This window comes from Rhinatrema bivittatum, chromosome 8 (assembly GCF_901001135.1).
Source record: "Rhinatrema bivittatum chromosome 8, aRhiBiv1.1, whole genome shotgun sequence".
Taxonomy (NCBI): domain Eukaryota; kingdom Metazoa; phylum Chordata; class Amphibia; order Gymnophiona; family Rhinatrematidae; genus Rhinatrema; species Rhinatrema bivittatum.
Window position 1 is genome coordinate 61,743,949 of NC_042622.1, and position 27,657 is coordinate 61,771,605.

General features: G+C 43.3%; 1 protein-coding gene across 1 annotated transcript in view; it reads right to left on the reverse strand.

The window, feature by feature from the left end:
- MAP1LC3A (microtubule associated protein 1 light chain 3 alpha) overlaps window positions 1–27,657 on the reverse strand; it is an 87,887-nt gene that overhangs the window by 17,020 nt on the left and 43,210 nt on the right. The window contains exons 2-3 of the mRNA XM_029612530.1: window positions 20,620–20,675; window positions 2,320–2,426 (exon numbers count right to left, since the gene is read on the reverse strand). Of these exons, the coding sequence (XP_029468390.1) occupies window positions 2,320–2,426; window positions 20,620–20,675 (163 nt within the window). The remainder of the gene's footprint in view (window positions 1–2,319; window positions 2,427–20,619; window positions 20,676–27,657) is intronic.

The following is a 27,657-nucleotide window of genomic DNA, read 5'->3' on the forward strand; positions in this document are numbered from 1 at the left end:
AGGGTGAGTTAGCCATGCTCAATAGTGAGTCCCAAGTTTAGGATTGCCACCTCATGTAGTCAATATTGCAACCAAGTCTCCTTCATGGACAGCAATCTATGCTGATGCGAAATGGGTCAGTACTGCCCATCCCACTGAACTGTCTGAATTGGCCAGTTCATCAAGAAAATAATGTGATGTAACAATGTGAATAAATGACCAGGTTGCAGCTTTACAGGTCTCCTCAATGTAGGTGTGTGATGGATGTTGTCACAGCCTGTACTTGATGTGCTTTTATTGGATAAGCCAATAGTAGCGGGTTTGAAATGTAGCAATACTGAATGCAAGATGTGATTCAGTTGGACAAGGTTCTTTTTACTACTGATGTCCTTAATCTGTTAGGGTCATAGGAAACGAATAATTGAGCCGAACATCTATGCCCTTATGTTCTCTTTTTGTAATAAGTTAAAACTTGCTTGTAGTCGAGTGCATAGATGTTCTCACTCTTGTTAGTGGTTTTAGAAAGAATAATGGCAGAGTAATGTTTTGATTGAAGTGGAAGGTGGACAATTTTTGACAAGAATTTTGGATGTGTCCATAATACTACTTTGTCATTGTAGATAAGGAGGAAAGTGTACCAAGGCTTGAAGTTCACCGACTCTTCTCGCGAAAGTCACCGTTATTAGAAGACAATTTTCCATGTCAGAAATTTCAATTTCTGCTGAGTCTAAGGGCTTGAATGTAGGTTCCATGAGTGTCGCAAGGACTATGTTAATGTCCCAAGGTACTGGGGGTTTCTGCATGGGGGGGTGGATTTAGGTGAAGCAGACTCCTCATGAAACGTGAGATTAGTGGATTTATGGAGATTGGGGCTCCATTCTCTTGTTGATGATATGCTGCTATGGCACTAAGGTATTCTCGAATTGAGGAGATTATTAGCCCTCTTTGGGACAAGTGATGGAGAAAGGAAAGTAATTGTTTTGGTTGACATGTGAAAGGATTAATCGTGTTTCACACCACTGGGAGTAGTGGTTCCATTTGAAAGCATAATTACGATGAGTGGAAGGTTTCCTTGCAACAACTTTTTTTGTATATCTTTGGGCAAGTCTAAATAGGCTAGAGTTGTGCGTGCCACATCCTCGATGTAAGGTATAGCAGGGCTGCCTCTTCTTGCATTAGGAGCGACAGGCTGGTCTCTAAAGCCAAAGGAGGAGTTACTGAATACTGTACGAGATACACATACCAGAGTTCTCTCAGCCAAGTTGGGACAATTAGGATCATCCTGGCTCAAACCTGAATGACCTCTTGAATTGTTCTAGGTATGAGTGGGATCGATGGAAAGGTATAAAGAAGTCTCTTCACCCATGAAATTAGAAAAGCACTTGGAACTTCCCTGTGTAGACTGGGACAGATGGAGCAGAAGTGTTCTACTTTCCTGTTCCCTTCTGTGGGGTGACTCCATAATTTGCTCCATAGTTTTTTTTCTATGCTCCTTTGAGGCACAATGGTGTGCTATGCGCCAAGGGATACTTGTGTGTGCACCATGTTCATTGGCAAGTCTGGTGCCGAATGATGCTGCTTCAGCAGTATGGCACCATATGACTTCACCTGCTTCGGAATGGCTTTTGAAGCAGTTTTCGGCACACGGGTTGATCACAAGGAGGCTGGCTGGCACTTCTGGGTTGCAGTCTGTGCCATTGGACCCGGGAAGAATGTCAGACTACTTTCCTGCTCTGGTTCAGGTAGAGATGAGTCTCCAGATCCCAAGGCTAAGGAGGCTGTGATAGAGATTTTTCTTCTCCTTCAAAGAAGTCAGGTTATTTTGTTCGTCCGTTGTCTCTGTACGAAGGGTGAAATTCTGCCACAATCCCTGCAGGAGGCCTGGTTGTGGTCTGGGCTAAGGCATAAGTAGCAATAATTATATCTATCCATTATTGATATATGTCCACACGAACAGTATTTAAACCTGAAATTCTTCCTGGTGACATTGGAACACTGAAAAGTGCTGTTTTAGTTACACAGAGGTAGAGAACAGAGGAGAAAAAAAAAATTCCTGTGAAAGACAGGATTCCACAGTCTGTGCATAGCGCGGACGAAAAAAAAAAGAAGACTGAGAAGAATTTTGCAATGATAGAACGCGCAGGAAATGCTGCACATGTCCAATAGAGCAAAGCTCTGCTAGCTTTGAGCGACAGCTCCGCCTAGTGCTGTCTGATGACTTCACCCCCTTGAGATGGCTAATTCAGCCTGCTTACTGATGGAATAAATATTTATAGACATGTTTATATTTATAAATATTCCTCTTCGTCTGCATCAGTTACTTCATTTTCTTTTACTTACCGGATTATTTTTACCAATTCACTCATGTTAACATGGTCAGGGACTAGAAATTTGGTCTTGTCCAACACTGGAAGTTGTTTTTCACCCTTGTATCTTTCGATAATGACCTGTCAAGCAAAGCAAAAAAGAAAGCTCTCTTGTATCAATGAAGTCTCAGATTTATAACACAATTACAAATGCACCACTAACTCAGCAGAGATCTAATGATAGCTTCTGGAAAGAACACTTGCATTTTAAGCAGGGCCAGAGTTTACATGAGGGCCTTTCAGACCTTACTTCCCTGTCGTTTCAGAAAGATTAAGACGTAAATAAGGAATGTTCTCATCAGCTTCTAAGGTAGGAACAATGGCCCCAAAATGTCCTTCCAGCATGTCCATATCTTCTATTTATTTAAACATGTTTATTAATTGCATCCCAACTGAATCAGCCATCCATTAGAATGTACAAAAATAAATCAAAGTACAAATCCACAAACATACATAAAAAGAAGAGTAGCAGCCCTCGTATCCCTCAAACACTTATACCAGTCCTGTACCAGGTACAACTGTGATTCATCTTTAGCTCATTTGCCACCTAACAAAAACATGCAACCTCCATACCTGCAGATTCTCCCTCCCAGTATTCGTCTTCCCTTGCTCTAAATAGGTCCTTTAAGAAGCAACCTCTCACTCAGGCCTTTGGATTTTACCTTCTTCCTGAATGGCAAGTAATTTTTTCTATTTTATTTTGCTGCCTCATGTCTGTCCAGTTTTCTGGCCAGAATTCACTTTTGTGGCCAGGGCAGTAGGGAGCATTTACAGACCCGACCCTGGGAGAGGGTGTTTCACCTGGTACAGACTTCAAAGTGTGCCATGTTCTGTGGACTCTGGCTGAGAAATGGCGCAGATTAAAAACAATGATTGCAAATGAAGCAGGGCCAGTGTTAGACACACTGAGGCTCAAGACAGAAACTAAGGAGTGGACCAGACAGTGCTAAGAGCCCTCAGTAATATTATTCAGCTTTGTCAATGAGGCTCCGGGCAATTGTCCTGCTTGCTCGCCCCACTAAAACTAGGTGGTTTGCAGAATGTAGGCCCAGAAGAGGCCAATTTTGACTGAACTGGAAACCCAAAGGAGCAGTGAAGAGCTTGTCCTGGCCATCTTATGATGCAAGCTTTCAGGACCCCCAGTCTAAGAACGTCAGTTAACTCCCATCCATGAATATGAAAAGGAGATTTTAAATCGCTAAACTGAACAGGAAGTCGCAGACAATCCAAAAATCTAATTTTTCCCCTCACAGTGATGGATCACAAGTGTCACTGCAAGGGGTATTAAATAGAATGTTCTGTTGGATTCCAAGTAATCTGATTGGCTGGTAACCTTATAGAAATATCTTTTCTTTAAGTTAACTGTTCTCATTGCTCAAAGTAAATGCTTCTTTTTGAAAAATATCACCAGTATACTCATTCCAAATTCACCAAAACAAACATTTTAGTCCATACGTAGTACAGAAATAAACTAGAAAACCTAGTGAAAATTCAGGCTGTGCAGGGGACTTGGGCTGAATGGTCATCGTATAATTGCTGGCCATTTAATTACCACAGAGCCTTCTGGTTGGACACGGGAGGTGTAAGTGCTGGGGGACACCCAGTGTGGATCTCATACTCTACCCAAGAAGGTGGAAAACAAATGTTGAACACAAGGACTGACCTGGATAGGGAAGCGAGACCTTGACAGCAGTTATACTCTCCGGCTGGTGACAACCATGTATCTCTAGAGGTGTGAACAGAATAATTTGGCAGACTAAATGGGCTACTGGTCTCCTGTCATCACCTGTGTTACTAAGTAATAGCAATATTCCCTTTAAAGACAGATCTTTACTATCAGTTAACACTATTAGACCAATGCAATATTGTGCACTTGGGCTAGTGCAGTGGTTAACCTGCTCTTGGATGCAGGTTTTGGACATTCAAAATGAGCGCCCCATGTAATAAAGGTATTAGCACGTCCATAATGATTATGAAAACCAGAGCGTCCCAATTAGTGCTGATCAGATTTAAATTTTAAATAACTCCATTAGCTATTACCCCCGATGCAGTAACGTCCATAACGAGTTTTTTACATTTGAAATTTTGCACAAGCCCTGTCCCTGGTGTTATTGTGCAAGTGCTAGTAATAGCTGACTGTTTGTGAAGGCTTCCCTGCCATTGAAATCATGAAATTCCTTCACTTTTGTACTACTGACTTTTCTCTTAATGTGCAAGCCAGATTAAGGACTGCCAGACAGTAGAGGGCAATTGATCATTGTTTGCATGAACAAAGAAAAGAGATCCTGCCGACCATGTGGCTGCACAGGTTAGTAAAAGAAATCAGAAATTTTTTTTTCATACAATGCATAATTAACCTCTGAAATTAATTTCTAGAGGATGTGTTTAGTGACACAGGGTTTTCAAAATGTTTGGATAAGTTCCTAAAGGAGAAGTCTATAAAATTCTATCAATCAATATGGAATAGTAGCTTGGGATCTATTTCATGTTTTTGTACTTGCGACTTGGATTGACCACTGTTGGAAACAGGATGCTGGACTCTTGGTCTGACCCAGTGTGCCATGTCTTATGTTCCTATTTACAGCCCCAAGCCATCTGTAGACCCTGCAGGCAGGTAATCATTCGGCCACAGCTAACCCTCCTTGGATTGCCTGAGACAGAAGTGGTGTGAAGATATGGTCTCAGGAAATTTTAATCCTTTATGAGGACCTGCAAAATGACATTAACCCCTTTCACTTCTTGCAAACATGCCATCCCTGGGTTGTGAAACTTCTGTGTGCTTTGCATTTTTTTGCAATGAGAAATTGGAAGAATGATCTAACAGAAGAAAACAGGATAGGCTTATAGGAAAAATAAAAAAAAATCATGGGATAGGTGGCAATGTCCTTTCATGGATTACAAACTGGCTAAAAGACAGGAAACAGAGAATAGGATTAAATGGACAATTTTCTCAGGGGAAGGAAGGGAGTGGGAAGTGGAGTGCCTCAGGGATCTGTACTTTTCAATATATTTATAAATGATCTGGAAAATACGACGCGTGAGGTAATCTGATTTGTAGATGATACAAAATTGTTCAGAGTAGTTAAATCACAAGCATATTGTGATAAATTGCAGGAAGACCTTGTGAGACTGGAAAATTGGGCATCCAAATGGCAGATGAAATTTAATGTGGATAAGTGCAAGGTGATACATATAGGGAAAAATAACCCATGCTATAGTTACACTATGTTAGGTTCCATATTAGGAGCTACCACCCAAGAAAGAGATCTAGGCGTCATAGTGGATAACATTGAAATCATCGGTTCAGTGTGCTGTGGCAGTCAAAAAAGCAAACAGAATATTGGGAATTATTAGAAAGGGAATGGTGAATAAAAAACAGAAAAATGTCATAATGCCTCTATATCGCGCCATTGTGACACTGCACCTTGAATACTATGTACAATTCTGGTCACCGCATCTCAAAAGATATAGTTGCGATGGAGAAGGTACAGAGAAGGGTGACCAAAATGATAAGGGGAATAGAACAGCTCCCCTATGAGGAAAGACTAAAGAGGTTAGGACTTTTCAGCTTGGAGAAGAGATGGCTGAGGGGGGATATGATAGAGGTGTTTAAATCATGGAGAGGTCTAGAACGGGTAAATGTGAATTGGTTATTTACTCTTTCAGATAATAGAAAGACTAGAGGGCACTCCATGAAGTTAGCATGTGACACATTTAAAACTAATCAGAGAAAGTTCTTTTTCACTCAACACACAATTAAAATCTGGAATTTGTTACCAGGGGATGTGGTTAGTGCAGTTAGTGAGGCTGGGTTTAAAAAAGGATTGTATAAGTTCTTGGAGGAGAAGTCCATTACCTGCTATTAAGTGGACTTAGAAAATAGCCACTGCTATTACTAGCAACAGTAACATGGGATAGACTTAGTTTTTGGGAACTTTTGGGTACTTGCTAGGTTCTTATGGCCTGGATTGGCCACTGTTGGAGACAGGATCCTGGGCTTGATGGACCCTTGGTCTGACCCAGTATTGCATGTTCTTATGAGGAGTTTCCAGAATACGATTGGTCTCATTGGCGGATGGCTCAATCCTCATTCTTATGGCATTTGGGACAAGTCTTAAGGGCAATGATGAAGTGCATTAGGTGGAATATCTGTTCACACAGGACCCTGTGCAAATCCAGGAGATCCAGCATATACCTAAAAAATGTATATCATTGTGTACTGATTTATGAAAATATTTTGGTAGTACTCTATTGGTACGGGGGTGGTGTCATGCCATTGTTTTTGTTGCAATATTGGTTACCCCCTTTTATAGGTGACAGAAGCTATGGCTTTAAGCCATGGTTGCTTACTCCGCTCCTAGCCCCACACACTACGGCCGATAGATTGTACAATGAGTCACACACCAGCACGAGGTCTGTCATCAAGCAAACATTCGGCGTGCTGAAAAGCTGATTCATCTGTGCCCTGCAGTACAATGCCGAAAAGGTCACATGCATTGTTATGGCCTGCTACATAACATTGTGTTGCACTTTGGGCTGGAAGAGGAAGTTGCTGATGATTTGCTGCCAGATTCACCCCTACAACCAGCAACGGAGGTGGATACCACAGTGCAAGGCTCAGCGGTTTGCCGAAGGTTCATTGCTGATTTCTCGTGTAAGTTCTTACCAATGATACCAATAATCCCTCTTCTTTTCTTGCAGATATTGATGTTGACCAGAATAAATAAACTGGTATTGTGTGAAAATCTAATTGTTTTCTAATTTATTCCATGAGTTTCAATCAGTGGCCGATGGAGGGATAGACCTGGCCCCCCAAAATTTGTTTGTTTTATTTCCTTGCATTTTTTATTAATAAATTACTTTTATTTCCTTAACAGAGTCTGTGCTATGCATTAATGTATCTGTGATCCCTATGCCCTTAACATCCTTCCAGATGTGGGCATCCCTCACACAAGCTCCCACCAACTCCCATTGCTGGCATACGCCCCCTCTCCTCCTCGCCAGCTCCCATACTAAATATAAAAAAAATTAACCAGCAAGAAAACATAAGCTAAAGGAAGTACAGATCAGCATTATTAGAAAGCCTGCTAATAGAGATGTCTTGTGTGTAGGGCGGAAAAATGTGTTTCTATTTTTTTTTTTTGACTCATTTTTGAGAATGCTTTTTCCCCACAAATGTTGGTTTGTGGAATATTTGACTCCTTTTCAATAGTGTAAAAAAGCAAATAAGTAAAAAATACAACAAAAAGTGAACCAAAAAAAAAAAAGGAACTGGAGCCTCCAAAGGCCTCCCTTGCCCACCACCAATTCCTCCCACAAAGAAAAATGCCAGGGCCAGGTTAACCTTGGCCCCCCACTTACCCAGTCAATGGATATCCACTGGCGAGGCCTAGATCCAGGCCAAAAACCTTGACCAAGTGGAGGCCTAGGAAGTGGTACACTGCCACAACCTTGGCCTCAGCCTATCCAAGGCACATGCCCTGACCTTGGTCTAAACCAGAGTCCATAAATAAGAGACATAACGCATTGCTTACACAAAACAAAAATCTTTTATTAGGCAAACTCATGGGTGGTTCCCCAACCTCAAGGCCCTGGCTACACCATGGACAGCACTGATAAGTTTGCCCATTAAACTGGCCATAGTAGACACTGTTGCAGCATTCTCCCAACGCATTTCTAATAGTACTGAGTGTACTGAACACCACTCAGCGACAGACTTGTTGTACTGCTCCTGATGTGACATCAGGTTGACCAGCTCATCGAGGGCAATGATGGGCGGCATGCCAGGCACCTCCTCTTCACACCAGCGCTGCTGAATTTGTTTAACATCTCTGACCTTAACTGCCAGGGAGCTGGCATCAAGCACGATCCTCCCCCAAATCATTTTTTTTGTGGCTGAGGAAGCCTTCGATCAGGAGAGCACTTTGTAGTTTTCGCACACAGGCCAGTACAGCAGTTCCTTCTCTGCATCCAAAACTTTCACGTCATGTGATCACTTCGGTGATGCTTGGCTACCGCTAGGGCCTGCCTGCTCTTCCTGCCCTCCAGTATCTTTCCACCAGAGTCAACTTTCACTTTTCTGCTGTTCTTTTCTCCTGTTCCTTAATACTATTGTCTCCAATACTAGCCATGACAATGACAGTCTCTGCTTATTAGAACTATGAATGCAAATAAAAACATTGCATACCTCTTAGAATGCTTGCAAAACAACTTTGCAATTCAATATAACATGTAGAAATACTTACTGTCCACTAATCGATGTCAATTTAACTTTCCACAAATGATTCCTATAAATCTGCCACATGGATAGCATGAGCAGATAGGAAAAACAAGGACATCCATAATTTGTGCATCTATTTACATGCCCCTGGCGACACACATAATGGATGCCCACGTTCGGCTCCATTGTGGGCATCCAGTCTTGGGAGTCCATATTATGAAAGAAAAGGCAATTGAAAGTAGTGAAATCTGAACAATTTATAAATGGAAGAAACATAGGTAATATAAAATAAACACAATAATCAGAGCAGAAGGAGCTAAGTTTCTGTTTTGTTTGATGCACTGCACAGCACAACAGACTAATAATGCCTCTTGTGCTGTGGCTGCGCCTAAACCCTGCCTGTCTGTAGAGTCGAACAGATTTGCATCTCCAACAAAATCCATCACCCGAACTACAACTGCTTTTTCGAAGATCTGCACCAGCCAAGGTACATTACCTACTGCATTTAATCCCTGCTGTTTGGTTTTGTTTTTTTTAAAGGGTCTGGAAATACCTCTTTAGACAGTACATCATTTATAATATGAAGTAACCAATCACTTAATGTGTCCTTGCCCTTTTTAGAGATGTAGGGACTAAGATCAAGAGGACAGAAGGTAGGATTGGAATTGGTTAATACCAAACCAAGATTCTTGTGTGCGCGTGCAAATTAAACTCTAGAATTTCCTCCCCATCAAAACCAAGATTAAAGGGTCAGGCATGGACTAGGAAATGTGCTCCCTAATTTGGGAAACATCCAATAAAATAGACATGATTTATCACAGTTCACCTGAAAAAGCTCAATACAAGATTTCAAGCCTGATGGGCTCAGAAGGGAATTATGACCACTAACTTTTTAATTGGATTTTTTGCATAACTATTCTATCTTTAACAATATCACTGCAGCCTGGATTTTATTCACATATTCTATGCAAAAATTCTGGCAGTCTAGCTTGTCCGTACTGTGCTGGTCGCCCCCGACTCATTCAGTCTCTGTCCAGGCCTTTCAAAAAGAAAATCCAGCTCCCTCGAGCAATCTATATTTTAAAGAATTGACACCCACCCATCTCTCCACCCCCCATAGAATTCATGGTCAAGGGAGGGGTATTAGGTACTTTAGGCAAATCTTACAGCTTTGCGCACACACCACTCCCCCTCCCCACACACACACTCACATTCTTTACAAACACATACAATTAAGTTATGCATTTATAACAAATTTTACATTTATAAAGCATTAAAAAGTACAATCTGAGGCAAAAATCTCACTTCCAACATGCATATTATATTTACATGCACTGCTGTGGTGCCAACCAGAAAATTCTGTGTAAGAGACTCTTAGAACTCCTATGGAATTAGACTTTTTGTAATGCGTATTGGGTGAGAGGTTGGCCTTTAGAAAGCCATGAATAAACAGAATTTCCATTACAATATAGTAAACCTCCCATACCAAAAACAACCCTAACTGCCAAAACTCAAACAGTAATGACTATCTATGAAAAGGCAACCCTGCAATATTACACCACACCCTAGAACACTAATATACCTCTTATTAGGAAAAAAGAATAAGCCAGGCAGCTATAGATCCCTACAGATAAATTATATGGTAGCAGAATATCTCACCTCAGTCACACATGCAGAACAGACAGACCCTGACCAAATACAGAATAAAGAGACCAGAAAATATAAACAGAAACATGCTGAGAAGACCTGAACTGGAACCCCAAACAAGCCAGCCTCTATAAGCAGAGCAACAATTGGGGAGGGGGGGGGGGGGCAGTACCATTTTTCATAAAACAAAATAAAAAAAATTCAAGAAATATAAAAATAGTAAAATCATATTCATAAAGAATAAACATTTCAAACCAGTTAAATAAAAATATCCAAAAATTCCCAAATACCAATAAAATATTTCAAAACATCTGATGAATAAATGTATAGTAAACTAAAATCTTCCAATAATTATTTCCCCAAAAAACAAATTTAAAAAGTGGTAGAAACATTTACATCCAATAATTAAAATTTAACCCTTATGAATCTCTTGATCTTTTGATTCCCAGTCACCTTGAGACTGTTATGGATTAGGTGAGATAGAGAGAGAAGATAAAGTGTGTGTGGCCCTCTCACACACACAGGCTCTCACTCCCTCACAGATAGTGTGTGTCTCTGCCTGAGAGCCTACATGTAACACACAAACACAGTCTCTACTTGACTTCAGGCCATGGTGAAATGAGCTCCACCACAGCCCGCTGGCTTTCCTGCACTTGGGGAAGAGAGCGGAAGCTGTGCTTGACTGCAGGAAAAGTGCACAGGCATGCACATACATTAGGGGGAACACTAGGCCTCTTGTTTTTTGGCTGGACTGAACTCCACCGGCAGCCTGCAATCTCTCCTACTGCCACGCCAAGCCAATGCACGGTGTGCACACCCTGTTGCGCTGGGCCCAATTTCATTTGATGTAGTTCTTTGGAAAACCATCCTGAATTTCTATAAGTCCTTAGAAGTCACCTTTTACATTTGTTCTTCTGTGAATTTCTATGCTCCAGAGATTTACAGATTCCTCAGCCCCCCCTGATAAAACTCTCTGGGATAAGTGATTTGGGGCAGATCATTTAATATCAAGAATCGCTATCCCTACATGGAAGGGACAAAGTGATCCTATATGTAATTTTAAAATGAACTGTCCAAGAAAGAAGGGGTGGGGGGATGTTGGCTACATTTATATTCCAATCCTGCCCCCCAAACAGAAAAAAAAAAAAAGAAGGAGCCAGTTGAATGAGTTAAGTACTAAACTAAATTTAATTAGTACAAGGCAAGACCCCTTGGTGAGCCTGAACTCATCAGATCTTAGAACTAAGCAGAGTTAGGCCTAGTTAGTGCAGGGTGGGAGACCAACAGGGAAAATCAGGGGCTGCAAATCGATGCAATGTTCTACCATTAAATGTCACATTCACACGGTGGGGCTGGGCTGTGAAAAACAGACAGTAGTTAACCACCAGCCCACAGGGTCAGAATGAGCGCTTGCGGTGTTTTCCTTAATACAAGGCTAGAAAAGTGGTTGAGACATTACCTCAATTGTTTTGTTCCAAAACGTTTCAGTCCTGTTAAAAATTAGTGTAATGGCTGGATCCCTCCTCGCCTGGCTAGAATTGGAGGGCACTATGAAAGGAAGGCCTCATCTTGCACAGATTCCACAGTTGGAAAGAGCAGATGTTTCCATATTCATGTCTCACTGTCAGCGGTGAATCAACACAAAAGCTCAGTCCACCCATTTTTTTCTTTGCACCAGTCAAGGATTCAGAAAGGTGCAAGCCACAGGGTATTCTCTGGCTAGCTTTGGTTTCAGGTTGATAATTTATTATAGGTCATCTTTTGTGACACTTCAATGCAGATTACATTCAGGTACTGGATGCAAGGTGCAGTAAGTATCGGATGGGTAGGGAGCAGAGGGCTTCCCAGTGACTGGAAAGATCAACCACCAACTGTGGAGAACATACAGAAGGGGGGGGGGGTATACTGTAGTCATGGTTAAACAGCCCTTTTACTCTAAGGCAGAGCAGATGGGGGGGGGGGGGTAGACTGTGGTATGCAGTTACAAAGCATTTCTAGCCTACGAACACACACAATGGGTATACTGTATCGTGTGGTTACACAGCGCCTCCAGCTTGGAGAAGAGCACAGCACGAGGCTACTACAGAAAAAGATTTTACTTTGGGGGAGGGGTGGGGTGTGTGCGTCTTCAGTTTGTAAAACATAAGTGGAAGCAGAGATATCAGGCTCTATTAGTAGGGCCACAGAGATGGGACTGCTCTTCACATGATCCTAGGTTCTGCTCTTGGCTGACCTTCCAACCTGATTCCAAAATAAAGAAGATTTTACCTTTTTCAAGCGTACTTCCATGCACTAGTATGGAAGTGCCTACTGCTGACTCTCACTCAGTTTGTCCATACACATCTAGCAATCCAACAATCATGTGGAATGGCTCAAGATTTACAGCAGTGGGTTGAGAACCAGGGAAGCCAGAGTATGTCGTGTAACCTTAGACAAGTAAGTCTTTTCGCCTTCCACTGCATCAGGTTCAAAATCAGGGATCTATTTACTAAGCTGCTGTATTTTTCCCAGAGGGGAAACGTCATCACAGGATTTCCAAAATGTTCTCAGTATTAGGCACTTTTGCCCCTGTGTGCAGGGTCTATGTGGCCAGCTGGTTCCATTTTGAAAGTGGCGGTGCCGGGCTTAGAAGCTCCAGGGGCTTGGACCCACCCGTTACATCATCTCTTGCTCCCTAGATCTACTTGTGTTACATCCTGATCATGGGAATTATCAGGGCATCTGATCCTCTTGCTTTAGTTCTAGACATGCTACAGCTGTTGTGATTTCTACGTTATCTGGCATGGGGTGGGTAATTCTAGTATTCCAGTGCCAGAAACAGGCTTTGGTTTGCATGCTTATATAACCTGAGCATTTAGACTAATATAGTCAAATTCATCTGATTCATATTCATTGTGGATATCCTGAAAACTAGTCCTGTTTGCAGCATTGGAGGCCTGATAGTGTATAGTTTATGAACTTATACAAGGAATGTTAGAGAAGAGGCAGCCTGAGCTTAGTGATCTCCAGCAACTCTGCAGGAAGTGAGGATTAAAAAAAAAAAAAATAAATTGGATCGTAAATCTAATATTGAACGCTGAGCCTCCGTAACCTGGGAATGATAGATCAGCCCCAAGTGTTTTCACTTTCACCAACTGTGGCAAACCTTGGAAGTCTATAAATTGTGAAACAAAAACGCAGAGCTTTTATCATCAAGCGAGAGTAGCGAGGACTCAGGTGCCCAGGGCAGGAGCTCTGGGTCAGGCTGCCCTGTGAAGAACGTTTGCTTTCTGTATATTTAAAAGACAAGAACAGAAACAGGCAAACTGGCATAAGAGCAGTAATTAGGCTGGGTTACAGTTCATTTCATTCTAATCAGAAAAATGGATCTCCAAATGGTGTGTACAAGGAAAAACATGTTTCCGGCTGGACGACGCCACTGTATAGTATAAAATAAAAGTTTAAAAAAAAAAAAAGGAAGAGGAAAGGAGCCAAGTCAGGTCATCCCTTACTTGCTATGGCTCCAGTGCAAAAAGTGGAACTGGAACGCTCCCACACAGTACCAGCACTACAGAGACTTCTCTGGGAACATACCAGCCTTGCCAAGACGCCTGCATTTCATCCTCCAAAATAATCTAACATCTTTGTTAGGCTTAAAAAGTTGCTTTCCTGTTGGGGACAATTTCAGTACAGTCCAGAGGGACAGCAGCTGCTGTCCAAAAAATGAGGCTTGGGAGTGTAGGATTAACACACTAGTGCTAAACCACATGGGCAAAGGCAGACTGAGACACGGATATAGTAAAGTTGCTTATCTGGAACGGGGTGATCCCCATCATCATCATCATAATAAATCAGGCATTAGTAGGAGGCATCATTCAATGGTGCTGACAGACCCAGCTAGCTCTCTGAATTCAGAAAACCCCAGGTGGTCTTTCTGATCATGCATGTAAAATTCCTACGTAGCCGCCATCTCAGAGATAACTCAGTCTATAATAGATCTTAGTGTTCAAATCCCTGGGAAGATGGGTGGGCATGTGTTATATATTCTTCTAAAGAGAACCGCTTACAGGTAAGCAACTTGGTTTTCTCCATTGATGAACAGGATAAAACTGGCCACATTGGTGGGTATTCCCAAGATGAGAATCGTCCTGATCTGTTTCGGTCTTAATCCTATGGCACAATCTGGAGATACAATTGGGAAATGGACTTCACTGACAAGTCCTTGTAGTACTATTTGTTCAAACATTTTATCCAGTTAGCATCCATATTCTGAGCTAGCTGAGAAAATTTAGCCAGGTACGTCTGGTTGGGGAAGAAAGTCGGTCACTCTCCTGAAATTACTTGGGTAATTTTGGCCAGGTTTATTTAGTGACAGACTTCTCTGGCCAAGTGCAGCTGAATATCAGTAAAATGACCCAGGTAACAGTCCCACTGAACAACAACAGCCTCATATTGAGACAGTAATGCGATGCAAAGAAAGGAAGACGTGACCACGTTGTAGTTCTGCATATTTATTTATTTATTGAAATTGAGTAGAGATGGGCAACTGATGTCATAGCTCTTACTTAGTGAGCTTTCACCGTTTCATTTAGTTGCAATCCTGCTAAGTTGTAGCAGTGAATTATGCAATTTGCTAGCCTGCTGGATAAGGTTCACTTGGCTGCTGTATTTCCAAGTTTGTTTGGGAAGGAAATAAAGAGCCGCCCATGACACCGCATAAGCCCTCATGGAATGTAGTCTGATCTGTTTCAGTAAGGCAACCTCAGAGCCACATAGGCTGCCATGACTTCCTTAACACCAGCCATGCCTTGCTGCATGGCTGGTGTTCCCTGCTTACCTCCACCTTGGAGCACAAACAGGTTATCAGACGTCTGAACAGACTTAGTCACGTCCAAGTATTGCAGATGACACAGGCCACGCAGCCTGCCTCCGTTCCTCTGAGGCCGCTCTGAAATTGGAGCGGTCACGGAGGGAACTTTCTTTCCGGCGCCCCCCACCTTACCTTTCCTTCCCCTAACTAACCTGCCCCCCCCCCCCCGGCCCAAGGCAGGTGTAACTTGCGCGCATGGGCCGGCTGCCGGCGCGCCATGTTCCGGTCCGGGGGCTGCGGCCACGCATCCTGGGGCTTGTGCGCGCCACCGAGCCTATGCAACATAGGCTCGGCGCGTGCGCAGGGGGTGGAAGGGGCTGCTTTTCTGGGGTTATGCGCATATTTTACGTGCATACCCCTTTGAAAATCTGCCCCTAAGTCTCCAAAACCTCTCCCCAATTTGACCCCCTAACCCCTTGAAGGAAAACCATATGGCCGCATGGTCCTACCATGTTATTGCCTCAATCTCCGTGACCCCTACCTTATTTACCAGGGCTTTGTCTACCAGAAAAAAGTAAATCCAAGAATATACCCCATGTGCCTTAGAATAAAAAATAGTATAATTTTTCTCAGAGGGGTGAAAGATGCCAAACATCAACCAGGTCCCATTCTGCCATGCGTAATTTCAAACCCTTCCTGTTGGCCCAGGAGGACACCCCACCCCCTCCACTAAGACTGAAGTCCCCCCCCCCCCCCCAAAACAACCTGTAAAGTTGGAGAGCTCTTCTAGAAATTGCCCTTGTCCCGTATTGGGTGCATTTACATTCCCCAAAATGTATATACTCTTACCCATCCTGAATTTAACTGTAAAGTCCCCAAAATAGAAGTCATATCCACCACATTTTTTGAGAAAAGAAACGCCCACACCACAAATACCTGTTACCATAGCTGCTGCAAAAAACTGCAGAGGAAAGTGATTAGAGGCCAGCAACCTCTCATATTTCTTCTTTAAATGCATTTCCTGGTGAAACACCACATCTACCCACTGACTTCGGGCATCTTACAACAGTCTCTTCCTCTTAGTATATGTATTCAACCTCTTAATGTTCCAAGACAATCATTAACTCCCCCAGTTCACTGATTCCAACTTAATGCTCGATGAAACCCACCCAATCTGAAGACAAGTATAATAATCATTATCACTTTCCCCTCCAATGCTGCATGTGAATCATAGGCTCCACTGTCGTGTCCCCCCCCCACAGGTGTTCTTTCCAGCAAAACAAACCTAATTTCCACAGTACATACCCCTCCCTCAATTTCTTTTTCCTCCCCGCCTTCCCCTCCCAAATCTTGAAGGAATGCAGCACTCATCACAGCCTAGCAACTCTTGAACCCTCTACCGACAAGATCCTCATTCACCCTCCCCTTGAAAAGTCCAACCATAAGCAATGAACAAGAGACAACCCCCCCCCAAATAACATCTCTTTATAACTACTTTAACCTAGAAAATCCAAGCTAAGCCAGGCCCAGGAAAAACATTTCCATTGGATGGAGTCCTTTATTTTCAAATCTTGCTCAGTCCCTCCAAGCAGAGACCCCTCTCAAGTCACTGTATCCTTCGATGAAGAAGAACCACCCAAGTGCCTCCTCAGTCGCTTCCCTCCTGATTGCACTCTCTAGCTTCTGAAGTTGCTCTCGTAGGAAGCACAGCCATGGGCTGCCTCGCAGCAGAATCCCATGGACTTCACCAGTCCAGCAGCCTGAAGTATTTTTACCGTCTCCTCCACAGCTTTGACCCAAGAGGTCACGCCATTGATAGTAAACTGTAGTCCGAAAGGAAAACCACTTATATCTGCGATTGCCATTCCACAGCACCTGAAGGACCTCTCTGAATTCACAACGTTTCTTAATGGTGATCAGGGAAAGATCTTGAAAAAAAAACTTCCACCTTATGTCTGTGCCACTGCAGATCTTTTATTTTTCTTGCTTGCATCATCTTTTCTTTTACTGTATACTCATGAAAAACAGACCACAAGATCTCTAGGAGTGTTACCTCTTGGGCGAGCCAAAGCTCTATGTGCTCTATCCAGCAGGATTTTAGGAGCCACTTCCTCCCCATCAGTAGAGCTCTAGATCAGAGTACAAATATCTTTGGCCACTCGCTCAGTCAGAATAGGTATCATCCTTGGGGACTCCTCTAAACCTCAGATTCCCCCTTCTGGACCTGTTTTCCAAGTCCTCCAGCCACTCCTGGAACATTACATTATCAGCAAGCAATTTCTTCATCTCTTGTTGTGTGCCATCATGGGTGGTCTCATCCTCACCCAGCCTTTGTTCCACAGCCTCCACTCACTCACCTAGCTCAGCATCCACCTGCTTCAGTGACCCCCATGCCTTCCCGCAGCTCGCTGAACCACTGCGGAAAGCCCTCTCGGGACAAAGAAGAACCAAGCGGATGGGCTCAGTGTCCAGCATCGCCGCTCCCACTGATCAGAGCAGCACCATGCCGCCATTTTCTCTGTCTTCTTCTTTCATCGGGACTCCACAAATGAAAACTGCAATTTTCTTGCACACTGACATCTTGGCATGTCCAGGAATCAGAGAACCACGGGTCGAGGATTTACAACAAATGGCTAAAATTTAGCCAAACAGGGGAAGTGACGTCACCCGTCCAAATGGCAACTTGAGACCAGAGCTCCTGACCCCCAATAAAGATAATCCTCAGGAGGAGGAATAGCCTAGTGGTTAGAGCAGTGGACTATGAACCAGGAGACCAGGGTTTGAGTCCTGCTGTCGCTCCTTGTGACCTTGGGCAAGTCACTTTACCCTCCATTGCCTCAGGTACAAAAACTTACATTGTAAGCCCTCTGGGGATAGGGAAATACCTACAGTACCTGAATGTAAACTGGTGTGATATCTCAGATTGAATGTCGGTATATAAAAATAATTAAATAAATAATCCCTCTTCCAGGCAGAAGAGAAGGTAGGAGCAGGCAGCGAGTCAGGGAACATGGGCCCTCGAGGAGCGAGTACTGGTTTCCTGATAGTGACCTGAAAAGCAAGTGAGGCCCCCCCCTCCCAGAGGAGCAGGTACCCCGTTAGTCCAATGACTCATGTTATTCAGGTTGGTTGTTGTATTGTTAACTATGTCAAGTGGTTGTTTTTAGTTGTTTATTCATTTGTATTTTACACAGCTGGAATAATCTATTGTGAAGTTTCAGTTGTTTGTTACTTAATAAAATCTTGTAAGGTTAAAAAAAAAAATTAGGTGCCAGTCAAATTAAGAACATAAGAAATTGCCACGCTGGGTCAGACCGAGGGTCCATCAAGCCCAGCATCCTGTTTCCAACAGAGGCCAAACCAGGCCATAACAACCTGGCAAGTACCCAAACACTAAGAAGATCCCATGCTACTGATGCAACTAATAGCAGTGGCTATTCCCTAAGTAAACTTGATTAATAGCCGTTAATGGACTTCTCCTCCAAAAACCTATCCAAACCTTTTTTGAACCCAGCTTTTTCTCTTTAGTATACCTTTCTTTTTTTTTTTTTTTTTTTTTTAAAGAGTCTCTATTTTTGAATTTTAGGCACCAGGTGCCAAATTTTAGGAGCGCAGGAGATCTGGTTTACAGAATGTTTCCAACCCTGGAGGGAACCAATGGATAAGGAGAGAGAAGTAGTAGTATTAAGAGCATGCAGGAGGGAAAGCGTGAACTACCACTCTCCTCAGAGGCTCTTAGCCACCAAGTGCCATAATTCCCCAGTGGTCACCAATATATCCTCTTTCCCCTAAACTGTGGGAGGAACACAGAGTTAAAAGTCACCCACTACTAGCTCACTGTCTTCAGCATTTTTCTCAGTCAGGCCAGCTGCCAGCCAGCAAATCGCCTCCTGGCTGGTCAAACAATGCTACCTCCATGAAGCCATGATCAGCCTTCACTCCTCCTGCTTCCCCAGCTTGGAGCAAAAAAAAAAAAAAAAAAAAAGTCTGAGTATTGCATAATGCCCATTGTTACCACATGGCAGATGTCATCTGGGCATGATTACAGCACAATGTCCTACTATCTCCTCATTTGATTATAAAGTTGGGGACTTGATGTTAGTTCCATTCCTGCTTGATCATAGTCTTGCTTTGGCTTTGTAGATGATCAGCCTGTGATCACTTCACAGAACCCTACATTTTCAACATGAGACTGGTCACACAGAAGTCTACCTGACCAGCTCACAGCTTAGTGAAAGTAGTGTGATGTAATAAATCCAGATTTTAATCTGGTGCGTTGTTTGGGCGACATGCTCAGGCCTCTGCAGTGGGTAGTTTCATGCTACTTGAATGGCTGCTATTGGCAAAGGGGCATAAATAGTTATCCTTGCTGGAGGCTTCCATCCTAGTTGCCCATTATGGATGAAACTGATCTTGAAAAGGTATTTGCAGCTTACTTGGGACAAGGGCAGGAATGGAAAAGTTGGAAACAGGCACTGAAAAGATATGCTACTTAAGATAGATTAAATTAAGAATTTTCCTAACTGCTATCACTCTGCCTTCTTCAGAAGGATCTAGGCCAGCGACTCAAGCTTTGTCTCTGTGAACCTGCTAGATTTCAAAAAAATAAAATTAAAATAAGTCATTTCAAGTAACACTTCCATTTTAAAGTTCAAAAGATGATGATGGGATGCTCTAAAGCTTCTATGATGGAAAAGAGTTAGGAGCATTGCAGAGGCTCAGTCACAGCTGAGTAACAGTATTAGACACTCAAGAATCATGTGTTAACACTTTTGTTAATCTTTTTGCCACTCATAATATGGGTGGTCTACCAGCATTGCGTAACATCTTCATTTTCCTAATGCTTACTGTAGTATAATGCGGAATCTATACTTGTTCTATTATATATCTGGAGAATAAATAAGTTGTCTCATTGAGATAAAGCAGAGCTTCCCAAACCTGTCCCAAAGACCCCAGAATTGGTTGGGCTTTCAGGATATCCACAATGAATATATGCATGAGAAAATCTGCATGCATTGTAGACCCAGCATAAGCAAATCTATCTCATGCATATTCATTGGGGATATCCTGGGAAAAAGATTATTAAAAAAAAAAAAAAATGTATTCACTTTGCTCAGCAACACTATAAACACAATGATATTAATATTCATAAGAAACAGTCTACGTAACTTAGCCAGATAAGATGTATCTGCCTAACTTACAAGGGATATTCAGCAGCATAGCTGTGCTGCTGAATATCCCTGGATTTGGCATTACTTAGCAGGATAAGTTATAGCTGGCTAAGTTAGAACAGCTCTATGGCAAGCCAGCTTATCTGATTAATTTAACCAGATAAGTCTGAATATCGGTACTTATCTGGCAAAGTGGCACCACCCAATCCACCCACTGGATATCCAGCTAGCTATTTAGCCAGATAAGTGGCGGCCATTGAACATAGCTGGATATTCAGTTGCTACTACTTACCCAGCTAAGTGGCACTGAATATCAGTATCAATGTGTTAGTACTTTAATCATGTGGATCAACAGCACCCTGCATACTCCTGCAAAGCCCTTCCCAGTCAAACACACACAAACACACACACGTAAGGAAGGTGGAGTTGGGGGGAGGGGTTACTTACAGGGATTTTGCTGGGGTGCTGTTCTCGGATCTGCTGCACTTCTTTGCAACGATCGGCTGTAGAGAAAAAAAAAAAAAGAAATGGTTTTAAAAGATTCAGCACAAGCAAGATGTAAAACAGTTCAAGCCAAGCCAGCAGGTCACAAAGGCCCTCCTTATCTCTATATAGGACCTAATCTACCTCAGACCCTGTAATATGCAGCATTTGCTAATTAAGCATTCAATTTCGTTTTCTGTAAGTCACTTACTCCAATTACAATTCATTCACACACTCAGGGACCCAGAGAATGACTTCTCTAATTCAAACACTCAAGGCCCGACTCAAACATCTGGGGACACGTATAGGATTTGTAGCAGCAGACAACTTGATTCAGTAAATCATATGGGAGAATTCACTGTTTATGTAGAACCAGAGATGGAAAAATATTTTGAAACCCTGGATGCTATTCAAAGTTTTTAGGAGCAAGGGCAAATATTTCTTTGTAATTTTTTTGCTCTTTTCACAGTTTTGTTTTAAATTTTTCCATCCCAGCCTTTTCTGTACAAAAGCAGTGTCTCTCTTCAGGCCTCGGCTGACTGCAGCATCCTGGCCCTGTTCCAGCGACTCCAGCTCCCTTATGGTTTGATCTGCTGGTACCTGCTACCAAGTGCCAATTTTAAGGTGCCTGGGTGACCTGGTACCCGGGAATTTCCCCAGCCCTGCACACATGTGTACTATACAGCAAAGAGGGAAGGAGAAACAGGTAGATCTTAGTCTGCAAAATATCATGCAACAGGAGTAAATCTCCACGGGACAAAGGCAAACATATCCCAAACAGGTCCAGGGAGCTTTGACAAGAGAGGACAAAGGATACACATGCATTTTCTATTTTTTTTTTTTTTTTTGCAAGGCTCAAGTAGTCTGAAGAACAGAACAGATTAAAAACAAAGAATGAGAGAGAAAGGAGGAATGTGGTCACCCCTGCACTGAAAGGCTGTGTCCTCAGTCTTCATTTGCTAATAGGTGGAGATAACCCATTAATATAGACTGGTGTAGCAGGATAAGGATAATTTCATGCCATCTGCAACCATTGCCACCTCACAGTTTACTCTTTCCGTATTTGATAGCACTGGTCCCAGCCTCATTCTTTGTGAGACACCTCTGAGAAAGCAGACCATCTTTCAGCCACTGTTTGATCCCTGAAAGGTCTTTTCCTTGTACCCCATCACAACTTAAGTTTCATTAAGGACCTTATAAAATCTTTTTGATATTGTAATATTAACTGTATTCCCCTTATCCATTTGCTTAACACACAAAAAAAACCCCTACCAGATTAGCGAGTCATGTTCCCCCTTTGCAGAAGCCATATTAACTGTCCCACAAATCTCATTTACCTACGAGACAAGTATTTTTTTATTCTACCAAATTTTTGCTCACTGGATCCATCTGGTCTGTATTAGGTATGTTATCATATTTGATATTATATTCATACATTGTAAGAACCAATGAGATCCCATTCCTATACTAGGTAGTTAATGTAACTGTTCTAAACAGGGAAACTGCAGCAGAACTCCTTAAATTAAGGACACATCAAAAAACTGGTGTCTGCCCATCAGAATTCAGGCTAACCTACTATTCAGAATACACCCCTCCCCCTTTAATATTTCAAAGAAAATTGAGAGGGATAGGGGCCTCCAGCTTTGGAATCTGGCATCAGAAGCAGCAATCCCACTAGATCAGTCATTTATCTCGACGCTGTGGAAAATGGACCACAATAAGTATGGAGCACACATGTCTGGCTAGAATTTAATGTGCTGAAAGGTTTTGAGATCTACAGTGATATTCTGTAGCTTCTCATATATAGAACATGGAGCCTGCCATCAAAATTCAATCACTGATTTCTTTAGCATCCCTCCCCTGTCCAGTCAACATGTTCACTGGCATCAGTGCTTATAAGGCTCAGCCTGGAAGAGGGAGATTTAGTCCTGGGGGAATTCTGCAGAATTCCCCCCCTGCTCAGAATTGCCGCAAACGGTGCATGGGAAGATGAAGGCCCTGGTGACAGTGAATGTGTGTGTGTGTGTGTGTGTGAGAGAGTAGAGGAGAGGAGAGGTGAGGGGGGGGGGGGGAATGCTTGAGTGCCAGAGAGTGGGAGCCTATATGAGGTGATTGTGAAGGACTGTGTGTATGAGAGATTGGGTGCTGGTGTGTATGAAAAAGGGGATCGTGTATGCGAGGGTGCTAGCCTGGGTCAAGGGATTGTGTATGTGTGAGACAGAGCCTGTGTGAAGGGCTGCGTGAGAGACAGACATAGGTAGTCTGTGTGAGAGAGAAAGAGAGCTTGTGTGGGTGTGTATGCAAGAGAGGGACGTGTGTGCGCGTGAGAGAGTGAGGGAGCCTGTATGAGGGTGTGTGTATGTGTACTAGAGAGGGAGCATGTGTGTGAGAGAGGGAGCCTGTGTGAGGGGGCAGTACTGAGAATGGGGTAAAACTCTGGGACTGGCAATAGAGTGGAAGGAGTTGAGAGATACTGGCAGGTGAAGGAGTTGGGGCCTGAGAGGGCAACGTGGCCAGGGGAGTAGGGAGAGCAAGTGGAAGGGACACTTACAGTGAATTTCTGCATCTCTAAGTAATACATTTTAAATTAATACGGAAAAAAGTTATTACTTAAAAGCCTGTCATGTAAATTGTGTTATCTTGACCAAGTTTGCAGAACTTTAAGTTTTTGGGTGCAGAATTCCCCCAGTAGTAATTATTGCAGGAAGTCACCTGTATGGTCTCTTATTATAGAAAGAAAAGGAGGGCAAGAGTTGATGTGTTCACAAATCCTGAACACTATCAAGAAGAATTTTTATTTTATATTCTGCTTTTCAGCACTTCAAAGTGAATTACAGTCAGCTACTTGAGGTATATCAGAGGGTTTACAATCTAACAGGGTTATTCATTAAAATGTGATGGGCAGATATCGCAATAACTACTGCATTGTGACATTAAGATTTAAATGAGGGAAAGGGGAGGGGTTTGGGCAGGGTTAACAACATTTTGATGCCGGTACTGCTGTGGGGAGATGTTTTACACATTATTGCCGGCAGAAGCACCGGAAATAACACCTTTTGCTGTAGCACTATGGAGGCAAGAGCGGGCAGTGTGGCCATAATTGCAGCGGGCAAAAACGCACCGCCGCGATGCAGCAGCTGGCTCAATATCACCCTGCCCCTTTTTTTTTTTTTGAGACTCATCATTCCATTAAAGTTACAGTAGAATGATGAATCCAGTTAACTGGATAAGTTAGACCTGTTCAATAGCAGGTCTAAAGTTAGTGGGAAAAGTCTTATCTGGCTAACTTACTTAGCCGTTTCTTTGAATATCTACCCCTTTATTTTTTAATTCTTCATATTTGTGAAATATTTCTGAAATTGTTCTTTCATGATGAAAGTGTAGCATTATGTTGAGAAGATCAGTGAAAAACTACTTTAATACATACTGAATTGTATTTTTCAACAGCACAATGTAAAAAAAAAAAAAAAAAGCTGTGTACTTATTTTTGCCCCAGAAACTCCTTTCGAAAAAACCTCCCTCCCAGAGTGCTTTTTGGCTGCATTTAAGAATTATCTGAATCAGTGCAACATATCACAGTAGTATTTAAAATTTTCATATAGTTATGAAGGTAGGGGAAAGGAGAGGTGAAATTTAGCAGAGTTGCTTATCTGTAATAGGAGGAGTTCTCCTAGGACAGCAGGATGTTAGTCCTCATACATGGGTGACATCGGATGGAGCCCGGCACAGAAAATTTATGTCAAAGTTTCTAGAACTTTGACTAGGCACACTGAACATGCCCAGCATACCCTATTCCACACACCCATGTCGGTCCCTCTTCAGTCTCCTAACATAGAATTATGGTAAAAATAAAAATGGGAGAAACCCAACTCCACAGTGTGGCAAACTGAGAACATTTGTTACAGGTAAGCAACTCTTTCTCCTAGGACAAGCAGGATAATAGTCCTCACATAGGTAAATCCCTAGCTACAGGCTGCTCCAATACAAAAGGGGACAAACAAGCACAACAACCACAGTGTTGTTGGTAACAGAGGGGGGAGACAGCCTGAACCCAATCAAACAGATCCTAAGTAGGGAAAGTTGGGTTCCACACCTCAGATTCTGGAGGACAGACTGGCCGAACCTACTGCCACGTTTGCCATCCCTATCCAGACAGTAGTGGGATGCGAATGTGTGGAGAAAACTCCACCTCGCAGCCTTGCAGATCTCCTCCATTGGAACCGCTCACAAGTGGGTCACAGATGTTGCAATGGCTCTGAAAGAACAAGCCTTGACAAGACCCCAAAGATACAATCCCACCTGTGCATAACAGAAGGAAATACAATCTGCTAGCTAATTGGATAGTGTGTTTGGCAACTGCAACTCCAAATCTATTTCTGTCAAAAGAAATGAAGTTGGGTGGACTGATATGGGCTGCTGTCTGCTCCAGGTAGAAGGCTAAAGCTCTCTTGCAATCCAAGTTGTGCAGTGCTCATTCACCTTCGTGCAAATGGGGCCTGGGAAAGAATGTAGGCAGGATGATTGACTAAGATGGAAATTCAACACCATCATAAGCAGGAACTTGGGTGCCTACGTAGGACCACCCTGTTGTGATAAAACTTGTTGTAAGGGGGATAAGTCACTAAGGCCTGGAGCTCACTAACCTTGCATGCTGAAGTGACCACCAAAAATATGACTTCCAAGTCAGGTACTTCAGATCATAGGAATGCAGTCAGCTGAATGAGCACCACGCTGAGGTCCCAAGACACAGTGGGAGGCCTTACAGAAGACTTCAACTGACACAGGCCCCGCAAGAAGTGTACCACTATAGGCTATACAGAGATAGGCACATCTACACATCAGAAGTATGCACTAATAGCACTTAGGTGAACTCTAACAGAGTTGGTTTTTAAGCCAGCCTCCAATAGGTGTAGAAGGTAATCAAGCAGTTTTTGGGTGGGGCAGGAGAATGGGATCCAGAGTCTTCTGCTCACATCACATGGACAAACTCCTTACTTCAGCCTGTAGGACTTTCTAGAAGCCACCAAGACCCGAGACATACTGGCAGAGAGATCAAGTGGCTGTAGAATCAGCCTCTCAACATACAGGCTGTGAGCACCAAGGTCTGGAGGTTGGGATGCCAGTGTTTACCCTGATCCTGCGTGATGAGATCTGGGGAAGTCCCCAGATTGATCGGATTCTGGAAGGTCAACTCCTGAAGGAGTGGAAAACAGACTTGTCTCGGCCAATGAACTATGAGGATCAAAGTCTCTCAGTCCTCTCGAAGCTTCAGAACAGTCTGTTACTAGAGGAATCTGAGGATACAAGTACAGAAGACCCTTTCCCCAATAGCGAGCAAAGGTGTCTGAGGCTGGTTTGCCTTCTGTTCTGTACAGGAAGCAGAACTGAGTCACCTTCCTGTTGCAGGGAGTTGCGAACAAGTCCACATCTGAGTTTCCCCAGAGGCGAAAGATCAGATTAGTTACATGGCCTGGAGCACTATCCCGTGGGACAGAGCTCAGGACTGGATCTGGATTGTTTCCTGACGTAGGAGGCACAACCCTGTGTCTCCCTGCTTGACATACCACATTGCTACTTGGTTGTCTGTTTGGATTGGGACAGTTTTGTTGGACAGCCTATCTCTGAAAGCTGAAAGAGTGTATCTGATTGCCCAGAGCTCCAGGAAGTTAAATTTGACACTGTGCTTCCTGGGCAGACATTGATCCTGGGTGCGAAGCCCCTCTACATGGACACATCCATGATAAGGACAGTTTGGATAGAGGGAGTTTGGAAAAAGATTCCTTGCTCTAAATTTGAAAGAACTTGCCGCTGGGATAAGAGGACCGGAGGGACAGAGTGATGTGGATGTGATCCCAAAGGTCCTGGGTGGCTTGGCGTCACTTTGACCTTGAGGTCCATTGGGCTCTGCACATGTGTAAGTGTGCCAAGGGAGTGACATGGATGGTTATGGCTATGTGGCCCAACAGCCTCAACATGTGTTGAGCTGAAATCTGCTGGCTCTGTTGAGTCACCGCCACCATGAACAATAAGGTGACTGCCCTGGAATGTGGTAGGAAGGCCTTCACCTGAGCCATGTCTAGCAGGGTTCCTATGAAGTCCAATTGAGCTGACGGACTGAGGTGAGACTTCATGTAGTTGATGAACACTAGTGACTCCAGCACCTGGATGGTCAAGCGCAAGAACTGATCTTTCCCTGCCCCAGAGGTGTTCTTGACCAGCCAATCGTCCAGATAAGGGAAAAACGTACTCCCAGCCTACAGAGGTGTGCCCCCACCACAGCCAGACAGTTTGTAAAGACATGTGGGGCCAATGCTAGCTGAATGGCAACATTTTGTACTGAAGTGCCGTTTTCCCATCACCTGTGACCTGGAAAGATCTCGATGTGCGTGTACGTCTTAAATAGAGGAAGTATAGCCAAATCTCCTTTTTGAGGAGGGGAATCTGGATACCGAGAGAAATCTTGAACTTTTCTTTTTTTTAGAAACTTGTTCAAGGCCTGCAAGTCTAGGATGGGATGGAGTTCCCCTGTTCTCTTTGGAATCAGGAAGTACCAGGAGTAGAATCCCTGCCGCCCCCCCCCCCCGCCTTGAAGGGACAGGCTCGACCACTTTGGCTGTTAAGATTGCAGAGAGCTCCCTTAACAGTACCTCCTGATGCACTAATAGCCCCCAAAATGGGCACGGAAGAGAATTTGGAGGGACACCCAATAGGTTTAATAGATACCCCCTGGTGGACAATAGACAAAACCCACTCATCTGAGGTTACACTGGGCCACTGGTTTGCAAAGAACTGTAGCCTGCCCCAGACTCTGGTTGTGTGTGCGTCTGTCCAGCATCTCTGGTATGGGTGGCTAGCTCATGCTTCCTATAATCCAGTCAAAACCCCATCCTGGGATTTGGCCAGGGTGCTAGAGCTCATCCTCTGGGAACAGGAGCAAGGGGCTGAAAGACAGTACTTCTTCCGGCATTAGAAAGACTTCCTCTTCCCGTGCCTCGCTAACTT